Genomic DNA, 27,825 nt, shown 5'->3' with positions numbered 1-27,825 from the left:
GAACTCAGATATATCGCGCCACATACGATTGTTCTTCCTATTGAACTATAGTTATCTTGAAGAAAAATAGAATCGAACTATCGCAGAACAAAGGCACTAAAATTACAATTCAGTTCTAATTACCAACATTAGAATTTCCCCTATATATATATATTATTACGGTTAGTAGGAGTCGAACCTACAAGATTTATTATCGGAACAATTTAAGTGTTCTATGTCTACCATTTCATCACAACCGCTGTTATTTATTTTGGTCTAATAGGAATTGAACCTATATCTTACGATTATCAATCATACTCTCTACCATTGAGATATAGACTAAAAACCACATATCCTAAAAATATGTAGTCATTATATGTAGTCATTACATGTTATCATTAAATGTTATCATTATATGTGATCATTATATGTTGTCATTATATGATATCATTATATGTTATCATTATATGTAATCATTATATGTTATCATTATATGTTGTTATGTTGTCATTGTATATGAATAAATTATATTTTCTGACCAGGTTCCCCTAGCCGAACCGTATTTAAACTTACAGCTTGTCCTAGAATAAATACCTATATGATATTTTTAATATTTTGAGCTGTTGATGAGTGGTTAGTACGAAGTAGCAATTAATTTCACCGTAACGCTCTTGTTTACAATTACTAGCAATTTCTTTCTTATGAAGTCGAATTTCAGACTATAATCCATAACGGATATAAATCTAATTAATTTTTTTTAAATATATGTTGTATATATTTGTATAATATTATTGTAACACGTCGATAGCCCATATTATAAGGGTCATCATGATTAGTCTTCATCCTTTGCTTACATTGTTCTAAAAAAAGAATCATATACTATGTATGAGGTTTACGTTCATTCAATTAATTAAAATTAAACTCTACAGCCTGAACTGACGACAATAATGTAACGCCTGTATATACCTTAAGGATATATTCAAAAGATGGTAAGATTTGTGGCGGATTATCCAATTAAATGACATGTTTCACTGCTTGGGACTACAACTGTCTAATGTCTTGTATTTCACCCTTGCGTGCATAATCAGGCGGACTATTTTTCATTTTAATTTCACACTTTTTTATTCATAGTTTTCTGCTACGAATAGATGGGTATCGAATCCATGTCGCTACCGTAGCCCTCATCTCACAACGTCAATAATATTTAGTTATCTCTTTACAGTCTTGCATTCTATACATATTTCATCCCTTATATTTTATTGTTATCATTATCTTTAGCAAATTTTTATATGAATGTGAAATTTTATAAAATTTTCCTGTCAAGCGCAGTCTTATGACAACTGAATAGTAGCTTTATTAGAGTTATCATCCAATCTAATAGCTATTCTATCATCCAATTTAATAATTGAGGTTAAACATGATCTATTTCTAATTTTTATATCAATTATCTTAGCGTATTTATCAATAAGACTATTATTAACAATATCACCCCGGGTTGTTATCTAGAATTGTTAATTTTATATATCAGTTGTCAACTGTAAGTATATGTAGAACAAATAGTAGGAAAGGCAAAAGATTTAAGTATAATATACATATGTTTAATCTAAGATATAAGTAAATCATGGAAAGCCGTATGATGGGAAAGTATCACGTACGGTTTGGAGGGCAGTATCAAATAAGTACATAGAGCTCAACTAGACAGAGACAAATATAGCGCCCAAATAGACAAACAAATATGGAGCTCAACCAGGCAGAAACAAATATAGAGCCCCAATATAGAGCTCAACTAGACAAAAAATTTAAAGCTCAACTAGGCAGAAACAAATATGGAGCCCAAATATGGAGCCCAACTAGACAGAACAAATATAGCACCCAACTAGACAGAAACAAATATAACACCCAACTAGACAGAAACAAATATAACACCCAACTACACAGAAACAAATATAACACCCAACTACACAGAAACAAATATAAATACCAAATATAGCGCTCAACTAGACAGAAACAAACAAAACACCCAACCACACAGAACAAAGATAAAGCCCAACCAAGCAACCCCTCCCCCATGCCCCGGCTTGTATATCCGAAGCACTGGCCCCAGCGGGCGCGGCCCGCGTAAATCGCAGCACTAAGTAAACCACAGCGCGCACGCGAAAAAAACCTTCTCCGGGCCCAAACCCCCATACAACTCCTCCCAGCCGTTTAAGACCCCACCGAACCCGCGCAACATGAGCCTGAAATTCGCCAGATTGTTCTCGTCGCAGGCCCGGAGCCTAGGCGTGTGGACGGACGCCGCCAGCCGGCCGGGCAGCTTGAGAATCGCGGACGAGGCCGTGCGCCAGGGCGTGTTGCACGGCATCCCGGCCTCAGGCCCCAAACTGATTGCCCACCAGGGCCAGCGCGAGACATACCACTCGCCCGTGGCCATCGACGAGGTGTTTGCCGGCGCGTACGAGATTTTGGAGCAGGAGGCCGCGCAGAAGTACCGGGCGTTGGAGGCCTCGGGGGCTCAGATGTCGGCCAAAGACGTGGAGAACACACTTGCCGCCGCCGAGCAGCACAACCCGGAGGTGCTCTACAACGCCCGCTTCCAGACAGACAACGTGGACCGCGCGCACCCCGTGTACCGGCGGTTCTTGCGGCAGAAGTGGCAGCTGCACGACTTGATGGTGACCATGCAGCGGTTGGAGCAGCACCACGTGATCCCGGACACCTTGCCCACCGTGGAGCCCTGCGCGGACGTGCGCGTCAAGTTCGGCCACAACGAGGACCCGGAGTTCGCCGACTGGGTCGTGCCCGGCACCAAGTTGCCGGCGCTGGCCGTGGCCCGCCCGCCCACCGTCCAGGTCCAGGAGTTCGAGACCGCCGCGGATTCCTGCGGCTTGTACTGCGTGCTCTTGGTCAACCCGGACGTGCCCGACGTGGCCGCCAACTCGTTCCGCACCTCCTTGAACTTCGGCTTGCACAACGTGCCGCTCACGTTCACGGACAACACCATCGGCCCGGCCACGCTCCTCGCACACCCCGCGTACGTCTTCCAGCAGTACGAGCCGTTGGTGCCGGAGAGGAACGCGCCGGTGCAGAGGGCTTGCTTGTGGGTGTTCAGGCAGACCAAGGCCTTGGAGCGCGTGGACTTCTCGCGCGACGCCTTCGACATCCGCGCGTTCGTGGCCGACCACGGGCTCCAGCCTATCGGCGCCCACGTGTGGCGGCAGGAGTTCGACCGCAGCGTGGAGGCCGTGAGGAAGCAGCACGGGCTCCCCGCGGGCCGCGTGTTCGACCCGGTGCGTGGCTCCGAGCCACTTGTGTAAATAGTATCTGCATGGCAATGTGCCCGGGTGCCTGGCCGGCACGAGCAGCGGCGTCTCGCCGGCGGCGGCGTGTGTGCCATGCGTGGACCCGTGTGCCTGACGGTGCCTGACGGTGCCTCGGGAGGCCTGCGCCTGGCGCCGCCGCACGCCGGTATGTCTTTTTTTTTATTCGACGGTTGTGCGTACTTTCCTCTGTAGTCGGGCTCTGGTGGTTTACCTATACCGAGCTCAATCCTGGGCCGCCACCAGCAGCCCGCAAGTCGCTCGGCAGAATCACGCAACGCGCGGGATGATTACAGCTGGAGAGAAGTGCTATATTGCTTGAGAGATGGTGAGTCGCGGCAGGTGATAATACCTCGTGGACCAATTACTCCTTCGCTAAAGATAATTATGAGTGCTAGATATAATTATAGCTGGACAGAAGAGCTGCATTGCTCGAGAGATGGTAAATCACTGCAGGTGATAATACCTCGTGGACAGAATTACTCCATCGCTCGAGGCAATGATGAGATAATTATGAATTGCTAGAGATCATTATGAATTGCTTGAGATAAGTATGAATTGCTAGAGATAGTTATAGATGCACAGAAGTCCTGCATTGCTCGAGATAATTGGAAATCGCTGCAGGCGATTATACATCGCTGTAGGTGATTATGCATTGCTGCACAGAATTACTCCTTCGCTGAAGAGAATTATGATGCTAGAGATAATTACAGCTGGACAGAAGTACTGCGCTCGAGAGAATTTTAACCGGTTGAAGTCTACCCTGCATTGAAACTATAGGTCTGCCCAGAGCCTTGCTAAATGTCGTAGACAGTCCTAGTATGCGTATACCGGGCATATTTTGGTATACCATCTAGGGGTGGTGAAAACATGTGAACAAACATTACCATGGTAAGGACCACATCCATGGGACCTAGCTCATGGTAACGTAGGAATCGACTAAAACAGATCTATGAAGAGGAGTTGTATTTATGCATCGCTGGACAGAATTACCACACACATGAATTGCTTGAAATATCGTTAGACATTTCGCCAAACAGAATTACTTCCAGCTGGACAGAATGCTTCGCGGACATAATTAATATATTGCTCGACAGAAGTACTACATTGCTCAAGAGAATTATTCTTCGCTTAAAAACATTACAAATCGTTCGACTGAATTACTATATCGCTCGAGAAAATTATGAATCGCTTGGAATTATACGTCACTAGACAAATCGCTAGACAGAATTACTTCGAGCTGGACAGAATGCTTCGCGCCACAGAATAATATATCGCTGGACAGAACTACGACATTGCTCAAGAGAATTATTCTTCGTTCGAGATTATAATACATCGCTCGAAAGAATTGTAAATCCCTGGGCAGAATTACTGCAAGGCTCGAGATAATTGTACATCGCTAGACAGAATAAGACTCGACAGAAGTACCTGAGAAAATTATGAATCGCTCCACAGAACTACTATATTGCTCGACAGAACTACTACATTGCGCAAGAGAAATATTCTTCGCTCAAGAAAATTGTAAATCGCTGAACTAATTACTCTTCTCTCGAGATAATTATGGATTGCTTGAAAGAATTGTACATCGCTAGAATATCGCTAGACGGAATTATTTCCAGCACGACAGAATACTTCTTCGCGCGACAGAACTACTAGATCGCTCGACAGAATTACTACTAGCTCGAGATTATGATACATCACTCGAGAAAAATATAAGTTGCACGAAAGAAATATATATTGCCCGAAAGAATCATGAATCGCTCGAGAGAATCATGAATCGCTCGAGATATTTACTCTTCGCTTGTGAAAATTATGAATCGCTCCACAGAACTACTACTTCGCTCCACAGAATTACCACATCACTGACAAGATTCAGTCACCTAGATACCAAGATCTTTCTTAATCGCCCTGAAAACAAGAAACCCTAGGCTTCGCCTTGCGATTTGCTACCATTGTCATGTTCAAAAACAGCCCTTCGGTGGGGCCTTGGCTCGTCCCGCGGCCCCATGCGAAAACGCCCTAACGGCCCCAACGCCTGATTCGAAGGCTCAAGACAAAGACAAATTCAAAGCAAAAAAACAAGAACGCGCCCGCCCAGACCCCTCCTCCCAATTCAGTGTTTGTCTTAGAAAACGTCACCGGGACTATATCAAAAACACCCGAATCCTGTGAAATACTGCCCCAGGACTCTGGTGTCGGCCCAAGAAATAGGCCCAGGAAATAGGCCCTAGAATTAGGCCCTAGAATTAGGCCCTCCAGCCGCGCGCTGGGCCCTGCGAAAAACGCGGCCCCAATGTCCCAGGCCCTCTGAGAAACACACCCACTCCCGGCAAAACCACCCTCCAGATTCCCCAAAACCTCTGTTCCTTCCCTACAGACTTCGCCATGTCGCTGGATTTCGCCTCCCGCCGAGCGGAGCTCTACCGTGCCAACCGCAGTGCCGCGGAAGGGCCGGCTCACGCCATGGCCACCAAATTGGACTCGTCTTTGAAGAAAAACACCAGCTTCATCAAGAAAATCAAGGCGTTGACCGCCGACACCGCGCCGGCGGTCTTGGCCGATATCTCGCTGTTGACCTTGGAGAAGTACCTCAGCGAAATCACCGCGTCGCTCGCGGAAGGCCTCCTCAAACTATCGAAGAACGACGACATCAACGCCGGCGTGGTTGTGATCTGTGCCCTCTACCAGCGCTTCACCGGGCTGTTTGTGGCACCGCTACTTTCACACTTGGTCAATGGCGCGGCGGAGAAACACGAGCCGGACGCCTCGTTGAAGCAGAAAACCGCGTTGAAGCTTCTCTTCGAGATGCAAGTGCTTGGGATGGCGGCCTCCTTTGACGCGTGTGCCCCGGAACTCTTGGGCGAGCCCGCCGCACGGCTCCACGCCAAATTGGCCTCCAGCTCCATGACCGTCACGCTCTTGAAAGACGCCATGTCGCACAAACTAGAACTCGGGTATGCGTTGCCTGTGGCCACCTCTTTCCTACGCAGATTCTCGGCGCTCCTCTCGGGCGATTCAGAAATAGTCCCGGGCCCGCTCCAGCAGACGCTCCGCCAGCTTTTCACCGCCTACACCACCCGCATACTTGGGTTGCGCCAGGCGCTCCACGTGAAACTCGCAAAGCTAGAGCTCAGCAACAAGAAGGCGTCCATCCGCACGGGCAAAATCTTGGCGGAGCACGAGGACCTCGTGACGGAAACCGCCGCACGGAAGAGTCTATTTGACACGCATGCGGCGCTCCTCTGCGAGTTCTTATCTATGGAACTACCCTCTTTGGAAGAGGCACCAAAACCAGGCCCCGAAACAGAAACCTCTCCGGAGCAGGTCAAGCGCACGTGGTGGCACGGTTCCAAAGAGCGGGACTTCTACCTCGAAGTGCCAGGCTACGGACATGTCTTGGACCACTTCGACCGGAACAAGCTCCCCGAGGCAGAGTACGGTCAGCTCAGCGAGGGCCAGAAGGTGAATCTTTTCCTCGCCCAGCTCGAGGCGCTCCTCGACGCAAAGGACTTGGAGCTCATGACAGCGACCATGCATGCATACATTCCGTACAACAAGGCGACGAAGAACCGCATTGTGCGCTTCTTCACCGAGATCAAGAAAATCGACAACGTCAACCTATACGCCCGCTTCCTCTGTATTAATGCGCAGTACTTCCCGGAAGTGATTTCCGAGCTCATTGAGGCGCTTGACCGCGGCTTCCGCTCGCAGATCCGCTTCGACACCATTAACTTCAGGAACTTGGCGTTTTTCATCGAGCTTGTCAAGTTCAAGTTGATTCCGAGCCACGTGGTGTTCCACAAGATCCGCCGCATGACGCTCAACATTCCGGGCACCAGCAACGTGGACATTCTCCTGGTGTTCTACGAGCGCTGTGGTAAGTTCTTACTATTCGAGCCGGAGTATCTGCAGACCACCAAAGAGATGCTAGAGTTGCTACAGGTCCAGGCGAAAAGCGACAAGTTGACGGTCAATGAGAAGTTTGCTCTTTCGAACATGTTCTTGATTGTGGACTCCTTCACTGCAACCGCGCAAAAGCAAGCGCCGGCCGCCGAAATGACCGTCGTGCAAGATTTCATCCATCAATGTGTCAAGAAATTGGTCACGCCAACAAGCTATCAGACGGCACTAGATCTTCTCAAGGGCATCAATTTCTCAAAGAACATGGAGGCCCAAGAGACACTCATTGAGATCTACACAAGGCCCGAAGAGTTGGGCGGAGACCGCTTGGAGCTGCTGTGCGGTCTTCTTTTACGGATAGGGAAAACCCACCGCCGTGTGCCTCTCATGGTGGTTGAGACTTTATTTGAGAAAATCACCCGCGGTCTTGAGCTAAATGACTACAGACACAACGTGTCCCGAGTGGCACATGTGAGGTTCATGGCAGCGCTCTTCAACGCGAAAGTCCTCAATTTCAAAAGCATTCTTGACTTGTTGTACAAAATCATCTGTTTTGGGTACCCCAACAACCTCCCAACGCCGGGCTCCCGGCTCGAGATTGACCCGCCCGAAAACTACTTCCGGATCCAGTTGGTTTGTGCTTTGCTCAAGTCAATCAACTTCCAAGGCGTCAAATCCATAGGCTTGCTCAATCTGGGCGTCAAGACCGCGGAGGGCTTGTTGGTGTTCCTCCAGTACTACAGCTTCTGCAAAGCCATGCCCCTTCCGAAGGATATCGAGTTCTCCTTGCTGGGTGTTTTGGCGTGTTTCAACGCAGTGTCCAAAACCAAGATGCAGAAGGCCGCTGATCTCACAGCAGCGATGCAGCTGCTCCAGCAGTATACCATCAACAACAAGCAGGAGGCCGCGAAGAAACCCATGCCGCGGAACGCTGCCGAGCCAAACGACGACGATGTCGAGTCTGTGGAGTCGGACTTCTCTGCGCTTGAGCTCTTTGATTCGGGCGAAGAAGACATGAGCTCAGACGACGATGCTGCAGTGAACGAAGCCTCGAGTGACGAGGAGCCTGTGCAAAGCGACGACGGAGAATCTGCCAGCGGCGAGGATGGCGAGGAAACGTCTCTGGGCAGCGAGATGGGTTCCGAGTATGAGGACGCAGACGGGGACGAGGAGCAGCAGGCCTTCCGGTTCCATTCTGCGGCGGACCAACAAGAGGCGCAGCGCATGGACGACGAGATCAAGACCCTCCTCAGCGTGTCCATGCACCAGAACCGGGTGTCCGGGTCGTTGAGAATGCCGGCGCCTTCGAGCTTGGTCCCTGCGCCTGCGGGAGAGGACGCGCAGCCCAAGGCGTTCAAGTTCCTCACAAAGAGCAACAAGCTCCGGGATTTGGCGCTTCCGTCGAACAACAAGTTCACGGAGAGAATTGCGCTGGAGCAGGCGGCGCAGAAGGCCAACCGCAGGAAGATCATGAGTCTTGTGGACAACATGTATGAGAGCTGAGTCTCGGGGGAGCTGTATTAGTGCTGAGTCTTGTGGAGAACTACATTGGAGCCGACTCCTAGAGACAACATGTATGAGAGCTGGGTCTATAGATGGCTAGGTACGTACACGGCGCAGCAACGAGCTGTCCTGCTCAGAGCACCTTGACCATGACAACAGTAATGTCGTCCTCCTTTCCCCCCATGTACCGCTGGCCCGTCAAGCGGGACAACTCCTGCGCAAACGCGCTCGGGTAGTTGGGGTCCTTGGACACGGCGACCACCTCCTGCACGAGCTGCAGCGAGATCTGCGGCAACAGGCGGCGCTGCGCAGACTGGTCCCGCAAGAACACCTCGATGTCCTGCGCAACCACGTTGTCCGTGACGCCGTCCGTGGCAAAGATGACCACGTCGTCCTTCTGGAGGTCCCACACGTACTCGTCGCAGCGGTCCGGCGAGTCGATGATGTAGCGCTTGCCCTGGAGCTCGGCCTGGCGCAACACCTGCTGCGGGATCTTGGCCAACTGGTACGGCGTGTTGAAGTTGTGGGTCTGGACGCGCGTCTCGTGCACGAGCTTGTCGCCGCGGAAGAGCCCGCACCACGAGTCGCCCAAGTTGGCCACCTTGAGCCGCCGGTCCGGCGTGAGCACGCCGAAGCACGCGGTGGTGCCGCCGATCTCCACCTTGGGCGACTGCTGCACGTCCTCAAACGCCCGCACGAGCAAGTCGCGGGGCGAGAGCGCCGCGCGGGCCGCGGCCGCCTCGAACCGCGTCTTGGCCTGGTGGCACAACTCGCGCAGAATGGCGCTGGAGTCGTACCCGGCCTCGGCCCAGCCGCCCACGCCGTCCGCCACACCCACGGCGATGTACCCGTCGGCATCCTGCGCGGAGACAAACAAGTTGTCCTCGCCCAGCGGCAGCAGCGTGGCGGGCGCGGGCGCCGGCAGCCGCCGCGTGAACACGTTGGTGTGCTCGCGGGTCTTGGGCTGGAACAGCACGGCGATCTGGTACGCGAGGAGCCGGTCGAACGACGTCTGGTCGTAGTTGTACGCGGCGGACACGGCGGAGTTGGCCAGCGCCGCGGCCGCGGCGTCCGCGGCGTCGGGCCCGGTCCAGCCCGTCTCGGGCCCGCGGGCGCCCGGTTTCTGTGCGTTTTGTGACGCGGAGCGGCCGCTGAAAAAGAAGCCTCGTTTGGCGCCGAGCACCCCGGGGCCGAGCGCGTGCGTGCCCCAGCGCACGGCGCCGGGGCGTGCGGAGAACATGACAAACATGGCGAGGAGGAGGAGGAGCAGCGAAAGGACGAGGCGGCGGGGGGAACGGGCGGCGGGGTGCGAGTGTTTCGGGGCGCCTGGTGCTGGCTTAGGGTGGTTCATGAAGAAGAAGGGGAGTTGCTGGCGCGCGCGTCTAGCGTGCCGGGCCCTGGGGCCTAGGGCCTGGGGCGTAGGGCGCGGCCTGCGGGGGGCTGCTAGGGCAGGGCCTGCTAGGGCCGCGCCGGGCCTGTTGGGCCGCACTGGACTGCTAGGGCCGCACTGCCATGGACGAGGCTGCGGCTGGGGATTTTGGTGCTGGAGATTTTTGTGCTGGGGACTTTATTACAGGGGATTTTGTTAAGGTAGTTTTATTACGGGGGGGTTTGCGGTGGAATCTGCATGGGTTGTTTTATGTTTGGGAGGGGGTTTGGGGAAGATGCCGGGAGGTGTACTACTCCACTGCTATGCATGATGTGCTGGATGCTATCTGATGGGGCCGCACTGATGGGGCCATGGGGCCTGATGGGGCCGTGATGGGATGGTCGGATTCTTCCTCGTCTCGGCTTGGCGTTTATTTCGAATTGTGCATCTGATCTGGAAGCCGTGCATTTTTTTGCTGTTTTTCTGATTCTCGGCCTTTTTCGGGCATCACTTGGGGCCGATGCTTGGTTGGCTTGTTTTGGCCGGTGGAGGTTGCGCTGATCCAACTGCTCCAGGTCGCACTGTTCTGGATGGGTTCTTGCAATGGGACATGCCCTTGTTTATGCAATAGAATTTTGTTCCTCTATTTCATAATTTTGTTCCTTTACTTATTTCATGATTATGTTCCTTTATTTCGTGATTATGTTTCTCTATTGCATGATTATGTTTCTCTATTTCATGATTCTGTTTCTCTATTTCATGATTATGTTTCTCTATTTCATGATTATGCTCCTCTATTTCATGATTATGCTCCTCTATTTCCTGATTATATTCTTTCATTTCATGATTTTGTTTATCTACGTATTTCCTGATTATGCTCCTATATTTCATGATTATATTCCTTTATTTCATTTCTTAAAGCATGTCTTTGCATACTATCCTATCTCTCCAGATCAAGCTAATTTCATTTGAGTCCATCAATAAATCACTTCCAATTATGTCCGCATGTCTACATTGCAAAAATCAACCCCGCCGCTGGATGATGCATGTTTATTGAAATGGGTAAGTGTGAACATGTCTTGTTCCTTGACGTACTTTTATCTAAACTTGTTAGCTCGTGTAGGTTTAAACCTACTATATTGAGAAGCATTGGTTGAGCCTGACTGAGACTCTGTAAAGCGATGGTCAACCCCATGCGTGTATGAATTGAAGTATTTATTGAGCTTATCCCTCTTTACTTTTCCTGTCTGAAGCAGCTATGGGTATCCACTGACTGGTAAAAACAACGTACTCATAGGTGCACTAGTGGCATTTAATATCTTCCCCATCCTCTTATGATGGGAATATGCTTGTCGGCTTTCTACTTTTCTTACTTAAAAAGCATTTTTCTTGCTTTTGAGTGTGTTTTTATTTTGACTTACACAAGTTTTCCGCGATAAAATAAAGATTTTTTTAGTTTATAGCAGTATATTCGCCTACAGGTCACTTGTTGCGCTGACCCGGAGGTGGGTTGGGAAGAAGCACATAATGAGCACGCCTACGGAAACAGGCCAATTGGCGGTACTGACGCCACAAATATAGAAGCCTCAACCCAGAAACAACCGCACGATCAACATATTTGATGGGGAGAGAAAGTTTCCCTGCGTCTAGTCTCTTGTGTTTGTTGTTATTTTTGGGCCTTGAGGATTTGTCTTTGGTTCAGATTGGGGCATAAGTTGATGCTTCTTCCGATTCGAGGCCAGAAAGCTAATTCTTCCCCAATTTAGATGGAGTGGCTAGTGCTTCTACAATGAAGCATTCTTCATGTAACTAAAAACTTTTATATTCCACGTTCAAGGCCGCTCAAAGCTTATATAAAATAGTGGGGAGAATATCCTGTCTCCGTGATCTGTAGATCTCCCGCTCTTGTTTACATCATTTGCACAATGGCAAGATGTAAAGTAAACGTGATTAAGCCAGTGCCTATGAATACGTACTCGCTTGAATTGCACCCCACGGTACTGAAAGTCTTCGGCAGCTTATAAGTGTTTCCGCCATTTTCTGTTCCAGCTCATCTGGAGATTCATGTGGTGTTTCTGAAGTTCCAAAACAAACACCCAACGCTGACTGGACACTCTGTTAAATTAGAGGACTTGTTTCCGACACTGCCTAGCAAATGACAAGATTCGGCTGTCGAAATCGAAGCTCAGATATGCCGCACAAGTGTCTGGCTGATGGACTCCTACTTTTGGTCTGTTTTGAATCAAAAGCAATAAATCTTGGGACAGCTGAGGCAGAATTTTTATTTTAAAACTCAGTGCCCATTTATTTGAGAAAAATAATATCAAAAACTGTGAGTCGTGCTATACTGATTACATACAATCTTTATTCCTTTGAATATCTTCACACAGAAGACGGCTTCTGGCGTTGCTTAAGGACCATTTCAAGCAAGCATGTCCTCTTATCACAAGTCATTACTCACAAGTATTGCCACACAAAAAAAAATTCGTCAATATCTGAAAGCTTGTAGCAAACTCGGTCTTTTTTCTCCGGATCCCCAATGGAATTTCTTCTGATTTCAATGACTCAACTGCACGTATAGCAGGTTTGACTTCCAGTTTCAACAAATCCAGAAAAACTCTAATTATTTTGAGGGCTTGCAACAATTACACCACTCAGAAGTATACATCTAGGGTTGAAATCCACAAGCTCATTTTCAAATCAGTCATGAAAGCTTAAGATCTTTAAAATAGTGAGAGTCGGGACTTGATTCATCGTCACAAGAACGTAGCAAGCTACGGTAGCACTCTTTGCTTCTCTTCTCCACATCCATCATGCTTTTATTTGAGCATATTTTTAAGAGAATGCTCTATTACACTTAGGTTCAATGAAAATTCTCTCGAAAACGATTCTGTCACTCCTTACCAAACCCTGACCCCTCAAACATAAATTTTGAAATATGAAAAAGTCGGGGATCAAATTTTGAGATCATTCATTATCACTTTTGAAGCGCGAACAAAAGCTTGCGAAAGTGGCCAATGGGAAAAGTTACATTTTTGTCTCTTTGGATAAACCTCCTAAAAAAAACCGAAATCTTGGTGAAAGATGGAATGAGCCTCTGACTTGTTTGCTCATCGACTAGAGAAGGTCTTAAAATAATGGCCCTCAGAAAAAGATTGATATTGACTTGTGAGAACTGTTGCAAACCTGATCGAGCGCACTGTGCTGTGATTTCTGGGTTTATCTTCTTTACGACACCTTTGTCCGATAAAGTTAGTTTTTTTGCTTTAAAAGTAATATTGTCTTGGCTTTGAATATATAAACTGATATCTTTAACATGCTCTTTTCTAGTTCAATGTGCATAATCTTGGTTTCTCCTTTAGATTCCACTATAAGAGCCTTCTTAGTGGGCACCTGGCTTAGTCAATCTCTAGTAGACTATCTGTGTTGAATAACTTCCAGAATTATAGCTTTGGGCTAGAGAAGGCCAAAGTATACGGGTTTAGAGTGGGATACATTTATTTACTCAAAGACTGAGACATCTGCATTCTTTCACATCCGACTCCAGCATTCGCTTTATCAAGGATAATTTCTATCGCTAAGTCTCTAGCAATATTTGCAATTCAAAAGCTCGCACTATGAATTCGAGTGGATTGCAAACCTATTTAATTGTTTATTTGATGAAATCTGATACCTTTTCTATAAAAACTTTCTCTTGAATGATTTCGGACCTACAAGAGACACTTATCCTTTAGAATAACTGGGTTGTTTTTCAAATAACATCTCAGCTAGATTTTTCTTTGGCCACACCCAAACGATGTCCTTGTACCTCGTGTCTGGGTTTTCCACATTTGATAATAAGTATGCAAGTTCCACGAGAATGACAATTCGTGTTTCATCTAATTCCGCTAAAACGCCTCGGAAGTGCTGTCTCACACATAGTAACACATATATAGTGTCTCGCTAAAAGTAATTGGAAAAGCGTTCTTTCAGCAGCCGGTTGATCAAGAAGGAAGGCTGTGGTGTGGGTGCTTTTGGTCTGCGCCAGCGCTTGAGTAGCCGTGCAAACACATTGCTGCTTTTGCTGGTCTCACATGCTCTTTGGGATCTTAACGAATTCCAGCGCATACGCTGGCGTTTTTGATTTGCAGCGTGTGCTGCCCGTGATGCTTCATGCAGCATGATGATACCATCTATGGATGACGGTCTTGTTTTGCGCAGCTGTCGAAAGCTTTCTGCTAGCCACTCAACAATATTTCTTGGGGCTGCTTTAGTGACTTGCGTCTCTACAGCAAGCATCAGCTCAGAAAAGGAGTTTTCGTCTGATTCGGACTCTGATTCGCCGTCTGCTACATCCAGAAATCTGGCCACACGAATTCCCTGCAGCACCTCGAGATCCTCCATTAATCTACCAAAGCGCGTTAATGTCGACAGTGCACGTGTAGGCACAAACACTGTAGCATCTCTGTCAGTCCGGAAGTTCAGCTCCTCGGAATCGGTGTTAAGAATGGGTGCAAACTCGGCACTTGGCAAGGATCCCCCTAGTGCCTGGCCATTCGGCTCCACAATAGGATCCGAATCCGGGCTCTCATCCCTAGGTGGTGGACGCGTGTGCCCAAGTGACAACACGGAGTCCTGAGACAGCAGAAACGAATCGCTGAGGCATGACGAGGGATTGTCTATGGGTGTTGGTACCTCTGATTCAACGCCACCATTTCGCTGGCTGCGCAAGATGAGAAAATCCCGGATTATCGGGTTTCCTAGATATGGGTCTGGAAAAATCAAAAGTTCGGGGGCGGGAGCAAATGCCACCGGCTGATCCATGATAGGTATTTAGTTTACTCGGTGAAATTCTTATGAAGGACAGCGCTGGTGAACGGAAAAGACATCGATCAAGTCAGCCTGGTTGAGTATTGCTTCTTTCCGTTTTTCGGGCTTCCTGGCGGAGTACCTCTGCCCTGCTTAATACCATCTTTTTTGCTGAAAAAAAGAAAAGTGGGCCCGGACCAAAAACTGTATGCTCTGCTAGAGTAAATGCCTTTCGCAACCGCTCGCGGCACAAGGTAGAGGCGCAATAGAGTTACTGTGGTTTACCCTGGATTTATAATATTAACAATTACTTGCGGTTAATGGAATCACAATACAAAGACAACATCTTCTTTTCTATGGTTCGCCTCGGTTGTGAAGTGGTTTTCTTATCGTCATCTTACTGTCGGTGTTCTGTGCAGTACTGGGTAGATAAATGAACATCTCGCTAATTCGGACAAACTCCCCGGCCTGGCTTGTCAAAGACTTACAGTACTAAACCTAACAGGCAGCTCATTGCTTTAAAGAACTTTTGTGGGCACACCCAGTACTGTAGTGGCTTCAGCACTCCATTAATTATAGTGTTGGTCCCAGCCACGATCTTGGGAACACACGTCGCAATCCCTGCGATGGCACTAGTATAATCCCCAAGAAGCTATTTAATAGAGGTTTTCATCTTGGCCCCGTCGAGTCCTACCGGTTAAAGAAACACCCCGCTCCTCGGTTCAGACGTGATGTTCTATGTGCAGATCTGCCACAAGACCAAAGTTACCAAGCTCTTCTTGACACAGCCGTTTTCAATTCAAAAGCTTGCCGATTTCAAGAGCCAACTCAATTGAAACACAAATGTTTGTTGGGTAGAAAACCACTATGCTGACTCCCAGGCTATTCAATGCAGTGGGACGCGATCTCGGTCCGAGACATCGCCGAGGTCCCGGGCGTCAGATGAAGACCTACTTTACACAATCACCAGCTCAGGCATGTATACTGCGTCTAACCCTCTGTACCACCATGTTTTCCAATCCCCGAAATATAGATGTATTTGACAATTCAAGCTAGGTTTCTTCTCCCCGGACCTGCACGCAGGTGGCTCTGGGTGTCCAATCAAACTACGCAGCACTGCGAAACCCTGCGAAAAAAATCGTGCTGAAGCTCTCTCACGTCTCTATTCAACGCAAGTCTGGAACATCTCAGTCTATAACATGTCTACTTTCAACGTTGTCAGATACTCGCTTCTCGGTGCCGGTGTGGTCTACGGATTTGTCCACAGACACAACTTGGAGCTGAGCCACGAAGAGCAGCAAAAGTTGGCACAATGGAAGAAGGAGGAGAAATTGATCAAGCAGGCCAAGGCTGAGTACGCCAAGTTGAACCCTCCTCAGGCCAAGGCTGCCAATGCTTCCACCAGCATCAACTTCGAGGACCCCAACTTGGATTTCGGCCTGGTTTTGGAGTCCTGGGTGCAGAATTTGCAGTAAGCTATGCAGCAACAGTAGCTGATGTTTCTTGCAGATTCGGAGAACTCTACGTGAAGAAGAAAATGGAGATGCCGTCGCATTTCTGGGCATTTAGTGGGGATGCCGGCGTCCGATGGCCAGTGTTTCCCGTGTATGGACATGTCATTGGCTATCTGTGACGTGTCCCATCATATGTATAAATACAATTATATTCGTGCCTTTGTGTGCCGTGGAGAAAGTCAGAAAAAAGAGTTCTTAGTACATCTCGTCGCCAATGTACTTTCCTTACAGTTCGTAGACTGCCCTATGACCGGTTTTCATGTTCCGGGCGATTCTGGTGCATGTAGGGTATTGGTGCTCACACAGGGTCTGCACGGTTCATAAAGGAATGTCTACGCTTGATTTTCAGTGGCCCCTTCCTAATCAATCATGAATTAGTATCGGTTCTCAGAGAGTCCTGGAATATGCGTGTATTTTATTCCTATTAAAGACTGCCGAGTATCAGTTTTATTTGTTCATTTTTGGTGGTGACGACGCAGACGCAAACATCGAACACGACCACAGAGACTATAATGTTTTTAGGGGGCGTGTGGATTTCATTGCGCCTCCCCCGCATACACTACAGCTGGTCCCATTTTGCAGTCCAGATAGGAACTCGGGGCCAATCAATGTTTCAGGTGATTGCTGGAGGCTGTTCTTGCAAAAATAAATGAAGCACCTCGTCACCAGAGTTCATTAACTGGATTGAACAACTGAGTCCCTCTTCTTCCCAGAAAATCTGGCTAATCACAGGGATTCTTGGGTGTCAGACCGATCTTTTAAGACTCTTTCAAAAACAAGAAACAGACTTGATGGCTTTCACCGATTGCTCTGTGAATCAGCAATAGACAAAGAATGAGCACGTCAGGTTGGTTCCAGACCTCCATATAAGGTAGTAGCTTACGTGCTGGAAAAGCTGAGGAAGACGGGCGAGGTGAAATAAGAAAACAACTCGATTCTCTTGCATCCAGATATCGAATTCTTGCAGATCCTAGTGAAGGATCCAATTGCTTAATGTTCTTTATTTCTGCTGCGGCCTACCCTCCAATTCAATATTGATTGTGAACCGTCAGTCGCACCCTTCACCCGAATGCGTGTCACATCACAAAACAGCCCCAACCAACTCCGCTAAATGTCATGGAACCTATGGAGCTAAGATGATTTTTTCCATCAAATGAAGTATATACAGCTCTTCTTCGGTAGCATGTGCCGATTGTGCTAATACTTTGTTCTCGACTGGTGGCTTTCTTGAGTTCGGAGTCCGAAATCAAGTTCCCAATAAGTTGTTTCAAAGCAAAGCCAAACAAGTCTAAAAAGGCGATACCTCCTAAGATTTCAGTGGGGACAGCTTGTCCTCCTGTCGTATCCGCATACAACTAATAATACTTGTTAGTCACCGCGGGACCCATGGTACGGCACGACAAGCGTGTCTTCAATCTCCAGCATTAGTGCTCCACCAAAAGGCTCAGCTGCTATATATGATTTTTCAGAATTTTGCAATAACTCAGACTGGTCATAAACCTCCACATGCTATGCTTTCCTTATCTCATGAAGAGGTTCCAGTAGTGCACTGTGTCGCACGTGACCTGCCTGCGCTTCACGAACGTGCCCTTGCATGTACAGCCTTGAGGTCTCTTGAAGCACCTACAAAACCAGCATGGATGGGAAGAATGATGGCTCACAAGACCAAGCTCCAACTAACCAAAAACTAGATCTTTGGCTGGCTGATTCCCCCTTCCTAGATTCAGCAAACCCAGGAAACTTGGAGGCCGCCACCTCTTATACGTGTCCCATATGTGGGGAAATGATGATTTCACTAGGCCAATTGAATCGACACATCGATGATCTGCACAGCCCCAAATCAGACACCATGTCAGATATAAACGACTCTGATTCTCCGAGGGCATTTTTGAAAGAAAAAAACGCAAGCTCCAGTCATCTGACGCCGCAGAAACGGAGCCTAAAGCTTGAACTTCACGAACATTCCTCGCGATTCAGCCTTAGCGAAAATGGCTCTAATGCTGACTCCCTAGATCCTGTGAAGTTGACACGCTCTCACTGGAAGCACGTGTCACAAAAGGGCCCCCAGACCTGTGCTGCACCGGTTTGCACAAGCATTCTAAATGTGAGGAATGGCATCGTGAACTGCCGCAAGTGTGGCAATCTTTTCTGTAACCAGCACACAAGATTTCGGGCCCGTCTTAATAACGGACAACAAGATCCCCGCTCTAAAATTGTACTTCCTGTTTATGACTCGAAAAAAGGCGTAATGGCTAAAGTATGCCAGGGCTGTTATATGGCCAAACCAGGGGTGAAATTAGGCACGCAAGTTTATTCCGTGAATCTCACGGACGAGTTTATGGCCAAGAGACGCCGCACTATTGACGAGAAACAATTGGCCCGCAGTATGATCCACTCAAGGTTTCTCAAACTAGCTGATTTGCACTCGCAGGGTTATTTGTACCATTTGCAGAACGAGAAAAACTTACTACTGTATTTCGGGGCGCTTTCGAAGACATCGCCATTCTCAAAAGAGCGCATTTTGGAGGCAGAAAAGGAGATTGTGGGTGTGGAGAATTGGCAGCCCGACGAGAATGTCTCTCATTGCAAGCTCTGTTTTGAGAAATTCAATTTTTTGGTCAGGAAACACCACTGTCGGCTTTGCGGTAGCGTGGTGAATGACGGGATCTTTGATGTGGATGGCCATGCAGAACTATGTTCGGTGCAAGTGCCCATGGGTCTACTTCTAGCAAAACTAGACATGTTGAATTACTCACCGGTGGTGAAATCCAATTGGGACACACTTGTGCTCGCAGATCTGCACGCCGCCTCCACTAGCTTTTCTATTCGAGTATGCAAAACATGCAAAAACTCGCTTCTCCATTCACTGCATGTGGAAGCACAGGAGGGAGATCAAGTAGTGGCAGACGTACTTGATGCGTATGACCAGATGTTGAAGATCAAGGCCACTATTATCAATTCCATGGCCCGGTATCACATGCTTGTCCGAGAAAACAAAGAGGCGCAAAACCACCAGACCAACAAGTTACGGGTGCGCTTGCGGAAGGCGGTGAAGGATCTCGAAATTATGGTGAATTCCTTCATGAACCGGTTTTTCGCGGTGGATCCCAAGCTGAAAAAGTTGAAGCCCTTGCACAACGCAAGGCTCGTAACAAATATCTACAAGGCTCTGGCTGCGTACTTACAGGAGGTGATCTTGGAGCTCAAGGACCTAAACGACAGTTTCCAGAGCGCAGAAAATCAGAAGTTGGCCGGCCAACTAGGCGCTTTTGCGAGCACTGACAGTACATCAATATCGAACTCACTGCTCTCGACAACTGTGCTGCCTGTACCTACTCCAAGACTCACGAAAAAGCAAATTAGAGAGTTGCGCGAGCAACTCATGGTGACAACCGAACAACGCTTCATCATCGAGAACTTGATAGAGGACGTGAAGCGACAAAGAAAGTTTGATGAGTTGATTACGTTGGAAGAAAACAAGAAGGAGCTTTCCGCGAAGATTGATGAATTGAACGGAGAGCTCGGCGAGTTTGCCTTTTAATGCCGGACTTCAAAAAACGGAGAGTCGTCACGGCCTTTGTTAATGGACGTATTCACCACATGAGATCAGTCTAACAAATAGCCACTATTCTGGTTTGGGTAGAGCGCACAAGAACCATCTGGCATCCTGTGATTTTAGTGGGCCTGTGGCCGTGTCGAGCGCAGCACCAAAATGCTTCACAAAGCATCTCTTCCCTGTCCATTAAAAGAAGTGATTGCTAGCATGTATTGGATTTGAAATTGACTTGCAAAATTGGGTGCAAGTATATTCAATGGTTGCTAAACGTGGGGTATTGGTGGGGGAGTGCGGGGTGGTGTGGGGGCACCACGCCATACACAACGATAATGCGGACCCAAAAAAATTATCGAATCAAAAGGGGTATTTGCGCCTAAAGAGCAATGATGCAATATTTCACCATGGCTGTTTTCTTGGTAGTTGGCTCTTATTTCTTCTGGTGAAGGTGCCCCCACGGTGCGTGGGGGTCTCTCGCCCGGAGGGCGCGCCCATGCCAGACTTTAGCATCGAAGCTTGCTCAAGGTTACTACATGTCTCCACCTTACATGAATCCTATAAAATAAATGTGGGTTCCCAATGGCTTCGTGAATTTCCCTCCATATCCGTTCCATTGCGTCAGCCAGCACGTCAGCCAGCACACCAGCCAGCAGTGCAAGACCGACTAGCGAGAATTCAGCTAATTCTTCATCGCATCACTCAACCTTTTTTGGTTCTTGTTTCTTTTTAGGTGCTGCTGATTCAGGCGGTTTCAGTATGAAACCGACCAGTAGCATCAGCTCCAAGGGATCCGAAGACGGGTTGTCCGAGCTCCATGTTGCACCATATCATGAAGGGGAAACGAGAACCACGCTCCAACACTTGAAAGATTCGCTTCTCTTGAAAAATTTACTCGAAAAGAACGAAGATCGGCCCACACCTCCGCAGGTGTATAACTGGCGTGTGTACTTCACGGCCTTGATTTCCTCTGCAGCCGCAATCATTATTGGGTATGATGGTGGCTTCATTGGGGGCACAGTTGCTCTTGACTCGTTTCTCCAAGAATTTGGCCTCGACACCATGACCGAACAACATCGTGGCCAGGTCACGTCCAACGTTATTTCTGTTTTCCATGCCGGATGCTTCTTCGGATCGTTGATCTCATATCCGTTCTCGTACTACTTCGGTAGAAAGATACCGCTTATAATCGCTGCCACGACCATTACTATTGGCTCTGGAATCATGCTAGCTGCAAACTCCTCGACCGGTTTGGGCCCCATCTACGCTGGCCGTGTCATTGCGGGATTTGCCGTTGGCTTTTCAACCAACCTTACGCCCGTATACTTGAGCGAGATCAGTCCCCCTGCTATCCGCGGGCGCATCATTGCGCTTTATGAGATCGGGTGGCGTATCGGTGACTTGGTGGGATTCTGGATCAATTTCGGAATCGACTCGCACATCCCCGATTCTAAGAAACAATGGTTCATTCCCTTTGCAGTCCAGCTCATTCCAAGCGCCATGTTCTTGGCAGGCGCCATCATTATGAAGGAGTCTCCGCGGTGGTTGTTGTCGGTGAACAAGCACGATCGCGCGATCCGAAACTTAACTTGGTTCAGAGACTTGCCCGAAAGCGACGAGTACATAATTTACGAGGTGAATCAGGTGAAAGAGTCGATCGAGAGTCAGCGTTCTAAGGCAGGCTTGGGCTTGTTCGACCCCTTCAGGCAGATCTTCAGAAGTGGTGACCACAAGATTCTCTATAGGTTATGCCTCACGTGCACGCTATTCCTCTTCCAGAATTTCTTGGGCATCCAGTCGATCAACTACTACTCGCCTAGAATCTTTGCCAGTTTGGGCGTCGAGGGCACTAATGCCACATTGTTTTCCACCGGTATGTTTGGCGTGGTGAAGACGGTGGTTACCTTGATCTACGTGTTGGTTATTGTGGATACTTTTGGCCGGAGAAGAGCGTTCATGTGCTCCTCGACGGTTTGTGCCTTATGTTTCTGGTACATCGGCGCGTATTTGAAGCTCAATGACCCGACGGAACCGGGCGTTGAGGCTGGCCCTGGGGGTACCGTGGCCATTGTAATGATGTACGTGTGGATCGCGTCTTTCATTGCAGCGTGGTCCGGAGGGCCGTTTGTAGTGGGAAGTGAGATATTCGACCAAAACATCCGGTCGTTTGTACAGGCCATCAACTCTGCCGTGTCCTGGGTGGCGATCTTCGTGATGTCGAGGTTCACCACGCTCATGATTGATGAGATGAAATATGGCATTTACTTTTTCTTTGCGTCGTTGGCCGTGCTTTCGGTTCCGTTTGTATTCTTCTGCATCCCAGAGACAAAGGGCATTGCTTTGGAGGACATGGACAAGTTGTTCGACCGAACGATTCCCGCAAGAAAGGCACACCACTACGTGATGTCTGGCGCCAGAGAAGATTCCCTGCGAGCCATGGTTGAGCACAAGGGTTTGTTCAAAATGGACACTTGTAAGTCCCTGGATATCGAGCAAGTGGAAGACTCCAGCTTGCTTCAGAAACGGATATAGCTCGCTGGTGCTGTCTACATGCACTGCGCTTCGAAATGCAGTTTCATGACTTCCAATGCAAATATGTAATTAACCGAAAGAGCCACACGATCTCATGTTCTTGCAGACCCTCGATTGCGGGCTAGATCAACCCGCTGAGTGTAAGCTTCTCCAAGAAGGGCGAGAGATCGTCTTTGCGGATCTCGATGATGGAGGAGTCGAAACTGTTGATTCTCACCTTGGCGCCCGACGTCGCTGCAACCTTCTGGAACGCTACGCTGAATGTGTTGAGCCTCGTCATAAGAGCCGACTCACCGGCTTTTCCATCCGTCGACGCCTGCTTGGAGAGTTTCACCTTGGTAGAATTGTCCAAGCCCCTTGGATATTTCGGCGCAAGACCAATGATTAGGTAAGTGTCGCTGACCTGGTCCAAACTCGCCACGACGAGCGGTTTCAAAACATTGGACTTTAGGCTGTCGTCTTTTTTCGAGAGGAAGTTCAAGAGCTCGGCCTCGTTGATGTTCTCCAAGAGCCAGTTGCCCAACTTGGACAAGATCAACGGGTTGTTGAAGAGCTGGAGGTCTGGGATGGCACCGTCATTGAGTACGCACAATCTGTAGATGCGGAGGTTCTTGATGAGGCCCCTTTCCAAGACAGACATCCCCGTCCGGAATATGATCTGCTGCATGGACTTGGCGCTCTCGAGCCCGTGCACTAGAAGATCAAACCCCTTGAGTTTGCGCAAACTGCCCACCCCGGGGTTGAGATTTGAAGACACCACGCGGGACGCCTTGCCGTGCGTGGTCATGTTGAGCGCGTCCCATGAGGACCAGAAATTGACCACCCACAACTTCTCCTTCATTTCGATTCGCGAGCTGATCTCGTCGGCCTCGGTCAACGGGTCCTCGCCGCGTTTTTTGTGGGCGTCTCCAAGTGCCCGGTCGTCGGTTTCCAAAAGCGCCGTGAGCGCCTCGACGCATTCCATCGCCGAGAGCTGCCCCATGAAGCCGAACGTCCGCACAAAGCCTTCCCGAACCACACCCTCCAATCCATATTGGGGAAGGTACTTGTTGAAGATCACCGGGAGGTGTTTCTTGATGGTGATGTCCATGTACAACCACTTCTGCTGGGCCACCGAGAGCGAGATGCCCATTTTGGCAAACATCTTGTGGAGCTTCTTTTTCCCGTCGTCGCGCCAGAGATTGAGCTTGGAGTTCACGAGCGACGAGTAGAAGAACGAGTCGTAGAGCGTCCAGTGCCGGAGGAGGAAAAGGTGGTAGTCCTTGTCGATGGCAAGCGTGGTCAGGTCCGCGGACTTCTCCAGGCCCGCGTTCGACGGGCTCAACCGGTGTACCTCCTCCTTGTACAAGGGCTGGATTTTATCGTACACTTCCGGATGTAGCCTGTCCAAGGACGAAAGCCCGATTATGGAGAGCCAGAGGTTCTCGATGTTGGTCTCGCCGATGGTCGCAAGCATGGCGTACATGATGGCGGTGGTGGCGGTGAAGAGCGCCGTGCCCTGGTTGTAGTAGTTCTCCAAAACCTCCTCGTAGGAGCGGATCTCGTTGCGCCGTTGCCTTTTGGTTCTGCGCGCGCTGGGCTCCTGGTGTTTCCGCTTGCGGATTTCACCATTGCCGTCGTCCGAGTCGGCGCCGCTTTGCTGGTCGTCGGCGGGTGAATCCAGGGGCGAAACGACCGTGTGAGGCGGGCCGCAACCGTCCGCCTCAGAGTCCGAGTCGCCCTCGGAGTCCGCGTCCGTCTCGGACTCGTGGTCCGAAACGTCCACAAGTTTCTGGTAGCTGTCGCGCTCGGCGGCTAGGTGCTTTTCGATGAACCCGTCGTCAAAACACACCACCATCTGCAGCCCGAAGATGTTGTCCAAATTCCAGGGCCGGCTGCCGTCCATGACGTAGATTTTGCGGCGGAAAGTGGGCCCGCGCAGCTGGAGCGCCTGGTCCAAGTCGTCGGCGTCGGCGCTGGCACCAAAGCCGCCGTCAGGCGAGACCATGAAGTCGTCCGGGTCGATCTCGAAAAACGCCTCGAGATCGATCATGGCGCCGCAGCCTATCAATATCACGTTGGCCACGTCCGCATCTAGCTTCAGATAGTGGTTTTTTAGGTCTGCGTACCCAACCACGGGGATAAGCTGGTACAGGATGAGCGACTTTTTGAGCACTAGGCTTAGCACCTTGGCCGTACAGATGCTGTCTATGCTAAGGCACGAGACGAACAAAATGAGCTTGCACGTCAGATGCAGCGAGGACGTACGTTTGATTTCGCTGAAGGCGTGGCCATACTGGGCAGGGTTTATATGCATCTGCTGTGGCTACGGCGGGAAATCCGCGTGTGGTTGTGTTTTCGGTTGGTTGAAGCGACGCCTGGAGGATGGACATGGTTTTCGGTGCCGTGAGCTGGCGCTGTGTGCAGGTCACCACGGTCGGCTCTGTGCTGGTGGGGAGGCCCAGGACGCCGGGTGTCTTTGCGGTTGCAGGCTCCAGGTTCAAATTGGGAAGGTTCCGTGAGACCGGTTTCTTTCTTTTTTCTTTTGCTGTTTTTTTTCTTTGGCGTGGTCGATTTTGCAGGAAACATCCTGCCACTTGCCAGACTGATGAGTCCAGTAATCTCTCCAGTTAGGGCCGGGAGGACGCGTGGCGGCGCGCGGCTCTAACCGCGTTGGTCGCACAGCAGGCAGACGCGCTCAGACAAGAACTCCCACGACCCCGGCTCTTTGGTTTCTTGCCCGGCTGTATTTGTGATTTTATAGGGTGCAAAATGGATGCAAAAACAGGAACATGGCCTGTGTTTTATAGTGGCGGCCAGGTGCGGGGTAAACACAGACAGAAGATGAATCAGACGCGGCGCTCGCACCTCCGCAGCCAGGGCCTCGCTAAGCGGACGCGAGAAGTTCGCGACGTTTGCCGCATTGGTACTTATTAGTCGGTACCCGAAAAGTATATTTATTTGGAATATGTAAACAATGTACGTCGGGGCCCAAGGGTTCCTGCGAGTATGGCTTTGTTTTGAATCTTTCGAGCGGCGGCGACAGCGCTGTTTCGGCTGTGTTTCTACAGCCAGGTCCCTGGCTGGGCAGCAGCTCTTTATTCATCTTGTGGATCAGTCATCTGGAAAATTAGGCACACGGTACGACGCCAACTCCAACACCGCACACCCGCCAGGGGCTGACGTTTGCAAGAAGTTCCGCGCCGGACTTCGAAGCGGAGTCGCGTGTGGATACTTGTGACGACGGCTGCTTCGCTTCCTTATATTGAGCATGAGACAACCGTTAAATCTGATCAGTCCAAAGGCTCCTTCTCAACCCGAGAAGGCTTCTTTTAACCCGAGGCTCCTTCTTAACCCGAGAAGGCTCCATTCAACCGAGAAGACTCCTTTTCAACCCGAAAAAGCCCGGTCGTCCGTCGGGCCGCTCACACGTACGAGAAGCTGCCCAGGCTCCGGCGTGCACGCAGGTTGACGTCCCACACCAAGAAGCCGCCGTCCTCGCAACCCACGAGCAACTGGTTGCCGAGCCAGTCCAAGCCCGCGATCTCCATCTCGCCGTTGACGTGGCTCACTGACTGGCGGTACAGCTCCTGTGCCCTTCTCGTGGCCGCAAGAGACGGCGCCGCGGCCTGTGTTGGCGCCGGCGCCACAGTCTCCGCCTCCATCTGCAGCAGGCCGGTGCGGAAGCGAGCGTCTGAGCTCGGAGGAAGCGAGTCCACGGGCCCATCAGGCACACACTCGGGGGCCGAGGACAAGGCCTCGCGCGGCGCGTCCTCCATGATCACGTCGGCGGGCGCGTCGGCATGCTGCGGTGCCGGCACCACGGCCTGCTGCGGCTCGTACGTGTAACCCCGGAAGAGGTTGGGGTTGACGTCCGCGAGGTAGTCGTGGTCGTAGACCAACGGCGCCGGGAAGTGCGCCGCGCCGTCGTTGTAGATGCTGGTTGCGCGGTGGGTGTCCGTGGCAAAGTCGTCGTCTAGCTGCGTGCCCACGTGCCCACACCTGGCATACTGGTCGAGCGCGAACGGGAACACCATCACCTGGTGGCTCTCCGGCAGGAGGTCGCGCACGTCCACGAGGTGCACGCGGCCCAAGTGCTCCAGCACGGCCAAGAGGTCGTGGACGGGCGAGTGGAGGAAGCGGCACGTGCGGAACGCGCCCAGCTGGTGGCCCGCACGCGTGGACCGCACCTCGTGGAGCGGCGACGAGGTGTTGCGCAAGTCGAACATGCAGCACGTGCCGTCCTGGAACGCCGTGGCAAACACAAGCTCGTTGCGGTGGTACGAGATGCCGAAGCCCGAGTCGTGCGGCGTGGAGATGGTGCGCACCACCGGGTCCGGCAGCGCCGGGTCCACGAGGAACACGGCGCCGGAGTCGCCCGTGGCCGTCAACATGCGGCCGTCCGCAGACAGGTGCACGTTGTTGAGCGACGTGTCCGGGTCGCACACGATGCGGCGGTCGCCGCGCACGCCCGCGTCCGACACGTCGATGCGGTAGAGGCCCAGGTCGTTGTTGCACGCGTACGCGGTGTACGCGGCGGCCGAGTTCTGCTGCGCGTAGATCTTGACCGCGTTGTTGATCATGCCGCCGAGCAGGAACGACATCTCCGCGCCCATGGCCGGGCTGTGCACGGAGAAGAGGCCGCGGGCCTGGCGGGCGGCCGCGGGGCCCAGGAAGTCCAGCGTCAAGTTGGCCAAGCCCATCAGGCACGCGCGGGCCAGCGTGGTCAACACGCCGCCGGCCACCACGAGCCCGCCCGCGGCGTGGTGGAAGCACCGGGGCCGGTACGGGAGCGACACGTGGTTGCGCGTGCGGATCGGGCCCAGCACGGAGCGCGTCTTCATGGTCATGACGCGGATGTGCTCGTCCAAGGTGTGGAACACGGCGCCCGTGGACTCGTCCACCTGCACCAAGTCGCGGATCTGCCAGTGGTTGATGGAGAGCCGCACGTTGCCGATGTACTGCGGGTCGGGGCCGAGGAGCCGCAGCCCGTGGTAGTAGTTCTGGAAGCAGCGGTACACGGAGAGCGCCAGGCCACGGCGGTCTGCGGTGCTGAAGCTGGAGTTTTTGCGGGGCTGCGGGGGGTGCGCGAGTCCGATTGTCATGCCGGGCTGGAGATGCGGGGCGGTTCTCTTGCGGGGAGGCTTGCTGGGGAACCGGGGTTTGAAGAACAGAGACGGAGTTCTCCGGTGCCTGCGTTTCTATTCCGGTCTGGAATGTTGCGGCTGGCGTGGGGCTCGGGAGTTTGGGGGCTCGGGAGTTGTAAGACTCGGGAGTTGTAAGACTCGGGAGTTGTAAGACTCGGGAGTTGTAAGACTCGGGAGTTGTAAGACTCGGGAGTTGTAAGACTCGGGAGTTGTAAGACTCGGGAGTTGTAAGACTCGGGAGTTGTAA

General features: G+C 50.6%; 10 protein-coding genes, 1 non-coding gene and 1 pseudogene across 12 annotated transcripts; 6 read left to right on the top strand and 6 right to left on the bottom strand.

Moving 5' to 3' along the window:
- Positions 1-157: 157 nt before the first annotated feature.
- METBIDRAFT_t10 lies at positions 158-239 on the bottom strand (annotated as a pseudogene). The gene has a single exon. The product of its transcript is annotated as a tRNA-OTHER (tRNA).
- An 11-nt stretch (positions 240-250) lies between these two features.
- METBIDRAFT_t9 lies at positions 251-321 on the bottom strand. Its single transcript has one exon. It is a non-coding gene; the product is annotated as a tRNA-Ile (tRNA).
- Positions 322-1,600: 1,279 nt separating this feature from the next.
- Positions 1,601-2,170, top strand: METBIDRAFT_29755 (uncharacterized protein). Its single transcript, XM_018855473.1, has one exon. It carries the CDS (start codon positions 1,715-1,717, stop codon positions 1,967-1,969), a length of 255 nt encoding a protein of 84 aa, XP_018713714.1. The 5' UTR covers positions 1,601-1,714; the 3' UTR covers positions 1,970-2,170.
- Positions 2,171-2,210: 40 nt separating this feature from the next.
- METBIDRAFT_76284 (mitochondrial 54S ribosomal protein mL38) lies at positions 2,211-3,293 on the top strand (the record flags this gene model as incomplete). The annotated part of the gene is made up of 1 exon (XM_018858506.1): positions 2,211-3,293. One exon carries the CDS (start codon positions 2,211-2,213, stop codon positions 3,291-3,293), a length of 1,083 nt encoding a protein of 360 aa, XP_018713713.1.
- A 2,388-nt stretch (positions 3,294-5,681) lies between these two features.
- Positions 5,682-8,699, top strand: METBIDRAFT_76283 (uncharacterized protein; the record flags this gene model as incomplete). The annotated part of the gene is made up of 1 exon (XM_018858505.1): positions 5,682-8,699. The coding sequence occupies one exon, from the start codon at positions 5,682-5,684 to the stop codon at positions 8,697-8,699; it is 3,018 nt and encodes a 1,005-aa protein (XP_018713712.1).
- A 139-nt stretch (positions 8,700-8,838) lies between these two features.
- PTC7 (type 2C protein phosphatase) lies at positions 8,839-9,744 on the bottom strand (the record flags this gene model as incomplete). Its single annotated transcript, XM_018854665.1, has 1 exon — positions 8,839-9,744. A coding segment is annotated over one exon (906 nt), but the record flags the coding sequence as incomplete, so codon positions are not given.
- Positions 9,745-13,740: 3,996 nt separating this feature from the next.
- Positions 13,741-15,297, bottom strand: METBIDRAFT_102154 (uncharacterized protein). Its single transcript, XM_018853714.1, has one exon. It carries the CDS (start codon positions 14,869-14,871, stop codon positions 14,011-14,013), a length of 861 nt encoding a protein of 286 aa, XP_018713710.1. The 5' UTR covers positions 14,872-15,297; the 3' UTR covers positions 13,741-14,010.
- Positions 15,298-16,055: 758 nt separating this feature from the next.
- Positions 16,056-16,331, top strand: METBIDRAFT_35562 (F1F0 ATP synthase subunit e; the record flags this gene model as incomplete). The annotated part of the gene is made up of 1 exon (XM_018856626.1): positions 16,056-16,331. The coding sequence occupies one exon, from the start codon at positions 16,056-16,058 to the stop codon at positions 16,329-16,331; it is 276 nt and encodes a 91-aa protein (XP_018713709.1).
- A 1,675-nt stretch (positions 16,332-18,006) lies between these two features.
- Positions 18,007-19,911, top strand: PEP7 (Pep7p; the record flags this gene model as incomplete). The annotated part of the gene is made up of 1 exon (XM_018856619.1): positions 18,007-19,911. The coding sequence occupies one exon, from the start codon at positions 18,007-18,009 to the stop codon at positions 19,909-19,911; it is 1,905 nt and encodes a 634-aa protein (XP_018713708.1).
- A 768-nt stretch (positions 19,912-20,679) lies between these two features.
- HGT14 (Hgt14p) lies at positions 20,680-22,452 on the top strand (the record flags this gene model as incomplete). The annotated part of the gene is made up of 1 exon (XM_018856426.1): positions 20,680-22,452. The coding sequence occupies one exon, from the start codon at positions 20,680-20,682 to the stop codon at positions 22,450-22,452; it is 1,773 nt and encodes a 590-aa protein (XP_018713707.1).
- Positions 22,453-22,573: 121 nt separating this feature from the next.
- On the bottom strand, positions 22,574-25,229 carry CDC45 (DNA replication initiation factor; the record flags this gene model as incomplete). The annotated part of the gene is made up of 2 exons (XM_018858334.1): positions 24,128-25,229; positions 22,574-24,031 (listed from the first exon to the last, which is right to left on the bottom strand). Exons 1-2 carry the CDS (start codon positions 24,746-24,748, stop codon positions 22,574-22,576), a joined length of 2,079 nt encoding a protein of 692 aa, XP_018713706.1. The 5' UTR covers positions 24,749-25,229.
- Positions 25,230-25,856: 627 nt separating this feature from the next.
- Positions 25,857-27,536, bottom strand: METBIDRAFT_34269 (uncharacterized protein; the record flags this gene model as incomplete). The annotated part of the gene is made up of 2 exons (XM_018856457.1): positions 25,857-26,060; positions 26,256-27,536. 2 exons carry the CDS (start codon positions 27,534-27,536, stop codon positions 25,857-25,859), a joined length of 1,485 nt encoding a protein of 494 aa, XP_018713705.1.
- Positions 27,537-27,825: the final 289 nt, after the last annotated feature.

The sequence above is a fragment of the Metschnikowia bicuspidata genome (genome assembly GCF_001664035.1).
Source record: "Metschnikowia bicuspidata var. bicuspidata NRRL YB-4993 chromosome Unknown METBIscaffold_1, whole genome shotgun sequence".
In the NCBI taxonomy this organism is placed as follows: Eukaryota; Fungi; Ascomycota; class Pichiomycetes; order Serinales; family Metschnikowiaceae; genus Metschnikowia; species Metschnikowia bicuspidata.
Note: the sequence above shows the minus strand (reverse complement) of the source record. Positions and strands in the feature narration are given on the sequence as shown.